Raw genomic sequence first — 8,165 nt, 5'->3', positions numbered from 1 at the left:
AAAACTTCTCAAATATGAAATAACTCCACAAATATGGAATACTTATCATATATAGTAGGTTCAAAACAATAGTCAACTCTGACAAAAAAGTAGTCAAATTTAATAAGAAATAATCAAATTTAGCAAAAAAATAGTCAACTTTACCCAAAAAATAGTCAAATTTACCAAAAAAAAGTAGTCAACAAATTAAAAAACGTAATATACATTTTAGCAAAAAATAATTTTATCAAAATAATTGTTAAAAAACTATTATATATTTTACAAAAGATATTTTTTAACAAAATAATTGTCAAAAAAACTACTCTAAATTTTTACAAACAATATTTTTTATCAAAATAATTTTCAAAAAACTACTCTCCATTCATTTGAGAAAAAAAAACGTAGACTTTAGCCCATAACCGTAGGCTACGGTTTGGGAAACCGTAGATCGTCGAAAGAAAACCGCAAGTTATAAAATAACCTACGGTTTTAGTGTTCAAAAATTTAAAAATAAAATAAAATTATACTAAACTCGAAACAGTAGACCATTTGACGAAACAGTAGTCTACTCTAATTAACTATTGTTTCGTGGGCTATTTTTAGATAATTACTTATTTTTGACTAAAAATGATTAAGTAATTAGTTAATTAGGCTAGTTCAGTCATTTTCTATTTGAATAATTCGTTTCTATTTGAATAATTCGCATAACTCCCGTGTAAATTTATGAGATATAAGGTCGGACGGTATCATAGCGGGAAAGGGGTGAGGGAAGCTTCCCTCACTCTGGAACACCATCCCTTGGGTGAGGGAAGCAACCCGCGGGAAAGAGGTGGGGGAGGGGGTGCCGCACTCTCTCTCTTCATGTTATTGGACAGTTTTATTATTATTATTATTATTGTTTTTTATCTTTTTTAATATTTATAAAATTATATACCTACTAAAAAATTATAAAAAATATATTAAAATTCATGGTTTTTAATTTCCTACAAAATGAATATAATATATGTATGAAATATATTTTATAAAAAAATAAAAAAAATAGTGAGGGGAGCTTCCCACCCATTCCTTGGGTTTTAGGTGAGGGAAAAAAAAATGAGGGAAAATGTGGTATGGGCCAAAAAAAAATAAGGAAACATCACTCGCATACCCTCCGTCTAACGAAAAATCAAAGATAAAACCAAATAATGATATTAAATACATTAGAAGCAATCAAGCAAAGCTCGTACTTTTTTGCTGTTCCCTTCTGGCTAGTACAACGACCTATAGATGCCTGCCAAACGTGTGCGCCATCCACCTATGAGAACTTATTTTTGCTTTAATTTCTTTTTATCGTTATTCTATTCATTTTATAGTTGGCGCCTATGAGAACTTATTTTTGCTTTAATTTCTTTTTATCGTTATTCTATTCATTTTATAGTTGTAGTACGTTTTCTTTTGGGAATAGAACTAATTAAGGTAATTAACTTTTCAGTTTGTTCACATGTAGCTAACTATTTTTTTTTACACATCTAGGTAACAAATTTTTTGGAAATGTTTACATATGACCATTATGACCTGCTGTAGCAGGTTACATCCGGCTACAGTAGGTCATAATGGTTATATGTGAACACTTTCAACAAGTTCATTACCTAGATGTGTACAAAAAAAATAGTTACCCAAATATGAACAAAACCAAATGTATGAGTAAATTACACGAATGGTCCCTATGGTTTGGGGGAATTTATACGTTTGGTCCCTAACTTATTTTTTTAATTCGGATGGTCCCTACTGTTTATTTTTTTTTGCGCTTATCCTTGTCTTACCTAAAAAGACTATGGTGACCGGTGGGACCCAAATTAACTTTCTCAAATGTGGTTTCAGGTTTACGGTGAGTAGATACATATATGTGGGGTCTATTAATTTTTTTAAACATATAAAAACAAATACATAAATAAGAAATTTAATTAAAATAAATAAATTAATAAGGGCAAAATAGTCTTTTTAGGTAAGACAGGGACTAAGCGCGCAACAAAAATAAACAGTAGGGACCATCCGAGTTAAAAAAAATAAGTTAGGGACCAAACGCACAAATTCTCCCAAACCATAGGGACCATTCATATAATTTACTCTTACTTTTGGTTTGTTCATATTTAGGTAACTATTTTTTTTGTACTAATCTAGGTAACGAACTTGTTGAAAGTGTTCATATATAACCATTATGACCTGCTGTAGCTGGATGTAACCTACTACATCATGTCATAATGGTCATATGTGAACAGTTCCAAAAAGTTTGTTACCTACATGTGTACAAAAAAAAGATAGTTACCTATATGTGAACAACCCGAAAAGTTAATTACCTTAATAAGTCTTATTCCCTTTTCTTTTTGTAAATGACATAAATTGTTCCTGCCTGTATCGTTATTTATTTTTTATTTTTTTGATTTTGGAGGTTAGGGAAAATAAAGGCAAAACTTCCACTTATTGTTAAGTTAAATGGTATATAGAAAAACTATATACATAATTCATTTTACCAGTTATTTCTATGATATATTTAATGTAAATAAGATTGTATATAATTTCACTATACCATTAACATATAAACAATTCATGCAATTTACTCTTTCTTCTTTTGTACAAGATTCCAATGGTTATGAACTAATAATACCTAATTCGTGTTAATTAATTTACAGAAAAATAAGTAATTCAATATTCATTATTGAGCTATATGATGTGCATAGGAGACTAACTTGCTAAAATAAGGAACTATTTACTTGAAGCCGACATTTTCAGATATTTAATGGATATTATTCTTTTTTTTTTTGAAAGTTTATCTTAATTCTACATTGGCTGTCTGTCAAACATTAAAGTTTATAAAAAAGGAAATCAAGTAAAATAATATCAAAATTTAAAGTTTTTAGTTATAAGTTGTTACAACTATAAAAATGCAATCCACCAATATCCTTTCTAGTTCGTACAAGCTCATTAAAGGGTCGAATTGTTGAGTTTATGGGTCAAGGACCTAAGGTGCAATTGTACGAAACCTTTGAGGTCCTTAATAGAATATGGTTTAAAATATATAAGAGGACAAAAAAGGGTACTTTCGTCTTTTTACTAGTATTGAACGGATCATTTTTGAGTCTAAGAGGGACCATACATGATGGAATTGGGAAGCATATGGACCTTTGAAATCATATTTCTAAAATTAGGACCAAATCTGCATATAGATATAAACCGCATAAACCATAGCTGTAATTTACTATATACTTTATTTTACTTTTGAACAATTATCCATTTAAATAGTTTAAAGGTATTTTTTTTAATTCTAATAATATGAACTTTATTTTTCATTTTTATTTTTTTATTAAAAAGGATTCAATGCATGGATAAGCCAATTTTTTATCTCATCCTAAAAGCGAACACACTTGGTTGGGACTTATTGTGCCATGCATAAAATCTTCCTATTAAATTTGGAACACTTGGGAAATCCTATATGTGGGTGGGAGGAGAGGAATCCAACTATGTGTTGTATTCAAAATATTTTATTGAACACTTTTTAATTAATGTATTCCAATTTATATGCTTAATCAATTAGTTACATATTAAAAGAAAAGAACTATTACACGTATTTAAGTTTTAAAAAAAGGAAAACTAATAATATATCAATCAATTTATAAGTGAATTTCTAGTAAGTGAACAATACATCTTTTATCTACTCAAAGTCGGTTTCCAAGTATCTTCCAAATATCATTCACGTATTGGTTTGTTTTATTATATTATTTAATTATTTATTACCACCCAATACGAATGGGCTAGAAGAAAAGAAAAGGAATAGCTCAATAATAGTTGTCATCTATGTTGACAACCCAAAAGCATCCATCTTATACCATCATCTTTTTATGGATTCCAAGCATCATATGTGGTTCCTAACTAATCTAAAATATTTAATGAAAAGACAATAAGACATAAATGTATCTTATATTAGTCAAAGGTTTTTATCTTGTAATTTAACATCTAATACCAATCCTTAATATGCCCAACGTGTATCATGTATATGTAAAGATGATACGTTAACCAATATGGTTCATGGCTTACTTTTAGTAAAAAAGTGGAAAAGAAGTAACAAACGTGTGACGATCAAAGTATTAGCAGATAAGGTCTAGTAAGATATCTTCGAAGTAAAATGACTTATAGGCTATATCAATGTCAATGTCTTTACGTAAATGAGAGTTTTTTTTATATATTTTTTTAAAAATGGATTTTTTTTTTCTAATTATTGTTGGTTATTTTTCTTTATCTATAAATAGGAAGCTAGTCTCCAACCTTAGACACCAACCAAAGCACAAAGCAAAGAGATTTTACGTAGCCATGGCCATCTCCAAGCCTTTTCTTGCTCTTGCTCTTCTCTCTATGATTCTTCTTGTTCAAGCTAATGAATTGGTATTTGATCCACCTTCACTATTATTTTACCTTTCATTTCATTTTTGGTATATACATATGGGATTTCTATCGGAAGACCATTTAATTATATAGTTGTTTAATCATGTCATCTTTAACTAATTTACTGAATTTGCCAACATAAATTGCATGAGTATCTTTTAATTACCTTTTTCTATTTACGGGAAGAAGAAACTCATGCAATTGTTATTAAAGAACATGAATGCTTACAATTGATAATAGAAATGATTTTCAAATACGCATTATGAAACACCATGTTAGCAAGTTCTTAATCTTGTATAAATATAATTCCTATGTATAGCAAGCATAAAGATGGTAACAATAAAATATTTTGGAATAATTGTTTTTGAAAGTTGGGAAAACCATATTGAGGAGTGAAATTATCGTTTGGTGTTCATATGTATATGTTGGATACTTTTATAAATGTTCTTATACATGCTTTTTTATGACACAGGTGAATGAGCTTCACGGAAAAAGTAATATCACTGCTTCCAAAATCAGTAAGTTGGTTTCTTTTAAAAACACATAAAACCAAATTGATATTGTTGAAATTTTCTTGTTTGCTAATTGATGTACATATTTCATGAAAAACACTCGTTTAATTTAGAAACTTCTAGTATGCATAGTTAAATGTGTTTTTGTGAAATCTTTATTCAGATTGTGGAGCAGCATGTAAGGCCAGGTGTCGGTTATCATCAAGGCCGAACTTGTGCCACAGGGCTTGTGGGACTTGTTGTGCTCGTTGTAGCTGTGTGCCACCAGGAACTTCCGGTAACCAAAAGGTCTGCCCTTGTTACTACAACATGACCACCCATGGTGGCAAAAGAAAGTGTCCATGATTCTTCTACTACTTGTGAATTGTGCAACTTTGATGTGATGCCTTCATTACATATGTATTGTATTGTATATTTTTTTTTTCCCATGGATTCTTGTATGGTGAGTGTTATTTATCCATATGTATGATCGATGCTTAATAAGGACAAATCCAGAATAATTGTTTTGTAATAATATTATATTTTTGTGCAATAAAAGTTGTATAATAAATTGAATTTGATGTAAGTACGAGTTGAAAGGTTTTCTTATGGACATAATATGATTTTTGTCAAAAGCTACATACATCTTTATTGTAGTGGTACAGGAAAACGACTTCTTTTTGTTTAAAGTAGCATGTACATGATGTCAATTACGGTTCTACAATTGTGACTATAGTTCTAGGACAAACATATAAAAGGATGTCGACATATGTAAGATTTATAAAGGGTTATCGTTAGAAAATCTCAATATTTCGGCCTAATTTATCGAAAAGTCTCAAAATAGCATCCGGATAAAAGACTCGGACATTTTACTAAATTGATATCCATTAAGTTTGATGGTGATGATTTTTGCTATGCTCCAATTAAAAGGGAAAAGAGAAAGTTCTGATATTGTATAATGGTTCTCTTTAGAAACACATTATTATATTTGAAATGTACATAGTTGTGTTATTATATTGAGTTATCTTAAAAAAAAAAAAGTTTTAAACTCAAAACCAATTATTTATATGTTCCCATCTTAAAGGTACGTAAAGAGAAAATGAAAGAATAGGGTATATATAAACGAGTTGTTTTTTTGATAAGAATTTATATACAATTATATTGGATTATATTTAGAAAAGTCGTAAAATGTTTGACCAAATTAACGGAAAAATTCTTATTTTGTTTTTAACGGAGAAGTATCGATTACCAGTTAAAATATGCGAAATCGTACAAAATGGTTGATTCAAAAATTTTATCCGGTAATCAGTACTTTTCTATTCAAAAAAAAAAAACTTAGGACATTTCCATAATCTATGCTAAAATAATGAAGGACTTTTCTACCGATAATAACCTATTAAAAATGTATTAATTTTTAAAAAGTTTATGGTTGTACCAATTAGGGATAGAACATGGAAGGGGCTAGGGAGGTTTTTTCTGTATTAAATACCTATAATTTCATATCAATAATTACAAATTTGATTTCTTAAGTATCATAACAAACCGGCCCCTGTTGTTATTTATCTACTAAATACCAATAGCGATATAGCTTAAACTTTTAAAAATCAAAACTAACATTGTTTAATTAGAAAACTTATTAGCTTAAACTAACTAATTACTTCAATAAAAATAACAAAAAACCAATTCTTCAGTATTCACAACAATATTAAACCCTAAAATATTGTTGCCGCCGCCAAAAAACGTAAACTCATCAGAGTTTTTGCCTTCTTGGATCGTAGTAGGACCAGATGATTACTGCTAGTTCTTACCAGATTCGAATTCACATCACATTTGAAAGTGATGAATGTAATATTGAATGTGACGAGTTGTTTTGTCAAGAGTATATGACCTAAAGTCAGTTGCACGATGTAAAAATAAAGCAAAGTAAAGTTGTAACCTATAAAACTTTTCATCACACAGTACAACCATTTCTTATTTTCCAAACAATGATTATATATCTTTTATATTAATAATATGATAATAAGTTATATAAATGATCTACTAATATATTATTTATGATCACAATCTATCTCTTTAGTCATTACCGTATGATTTCTTTATAATAAAATAATTATTTTAGATATTTATTAAGTATTAAAAAAGTGATAAAAAATTTACATTTCAGTAGGGGAGATATTATTTGGAAATGTCCAAATCTATTTATTAACTATAATTCGTTATTTTATTTTGTAAGATTACTTTATTATATAATTAGTTTCGTATTTTAATCTCTAGTTGCTTATAAAAAAAATTAAAAGATTATTAATTTATTAGTTATTTGTTATTTGTTAGTTGTTAATTGATTTTGTTAGGTGGTGTATATTCACATAAAGACAATTTAATATTGATGGGTTTTATAAAATAAAAAAAAAAAGTTCTATTGTTTTGATGTTTTGGTTTCGACCCCTAGGGCTCTTGTTCCACCCCATGTATAGCACAAAATCACAAACTTACCATTGGGTTGGAGACACAGGCCCGTAAGTCCGGCTAATTCGGAAGTCTGAAATTTACAGATGGGCTATTCTAAATCCAAAACGGGCTATAATTCAATCTTGAAGCCTTGAAAAATAGGTGGATGAGAATAATGGTATTATAGTTTTTCGACAAATTAATGTCGGATTATTATATATTACCGCTAAAACACAAAGGATATAGTCGATGCAAGATGTCATTTGGTGGCTTTTAGATTAATACAATTGGAAGAGGAGGGAAAATAAGAGCTTATTATTATCATTTATTTGAGTCCAATGTTTCTATAGGCCTAATTTATGTGTTTTTATAGTGTAAAACCAATAAGTTTTATGCGAATAAATTTTCTTACATCGGTTCTTGCTATGAGTCCAGTTTAAAGCCGTCAAACAAAGAAGAAATCATTGTTTTTCGGCAGATACAGATTATTATATGGGTGTTGTTTTAAGCTAATGCTGTAACTACGTTCAATTTTTTCCAATCTCATCCCGGATTTTTTTGTCTTTTGTTTTTTTTTTTTGTTTCCTTATTTTGTTTTTTTTTTGTTTTTAATTATTATTATTATTATTATTATTATTATTATTATTATTATTATTATTATAAATTTCGATAACCGTATAAATTCGGACATCCTAAAATTTCGGATGAAATTTTAAAATTCGGATGACATTATAAATTTAGACGACATAATAAAATTCGAACGACTATATAAAACGCAACAAAAACAAAGTTTGTCTTTATTTATCACGAATATATTAATTGGTTTGTTAT

General features: G+C 28.5%; 1 protein-coding gene across 1 annotated transcript; it reads left to right on the top strand.

Moving 5' to 3' along the window:
- The first annotated feature begins 4,262 nt into the window (after nt 1-4,262).
- Nucleotides 4,263-5,472, top strand: LOC145158995 (snakin-2-like). Its single transcript, XM_079077886.1, has 3 exons — nt 4,263-4,395; nt 4,868-4,913; nt 5,071-5,472. Exons 1-3 carry the CDS (start codon nt 4,324-4,326, stop codon nt 5,250-5,252), a joined length of 300 nt encoding a protein of 99 aa, XP_078934012.1. The 5' UTR covers nt 4,263-4,323; the 3' UTR covers nt 5,253-5,472.
- Nucleotides 5,473-8,165: the final 2,693 nt, after the last annotated feature.

Source organism: Lactuca virosa, chromosome 2, assembly GCF_052849685.1.
Source record: "Lactuca virosa cultivar CGN04683 chromosome 2, Lactuca_virosa_CGN04683_v6, whole genome shotgun sequence".
Classification (NCBI taxonomy): Eukaryota; Viridiplantae; Streptophyta; class Magnoliopsida; order Asterales; family Asteraceae; genus Lactuca; species Lactuca virosa.
The sequence above is the reverse complement of the archived record's forward strand: the minus strand, read 5'-3'. Positions and strand labels throughout refer to the sequence as shown.

Coding starts and splice junctions, on each gene's coding strand:
- LOC145158995 (XM_079077886.1), top strand. CDS start 4,324: ATGGCCATCTCCAAGCCTTTTCTTGCTCTTGCTCTTCTCTCTATGATT. Junction 4,396..4,867: donor TTGTTCAAGCTAATGAATTG/GTATTTGATCCA, acceptor TTTATGACACAG/GTGAATGAGCTTCACGGAAA. Junction 4,914..5,070: donor TATCACTGCTTCCAAAATCA/GTAAGTTGGTTT, acceptor ATCTTTATTCAG/ATTGTGGAGCAGCATGTAAG.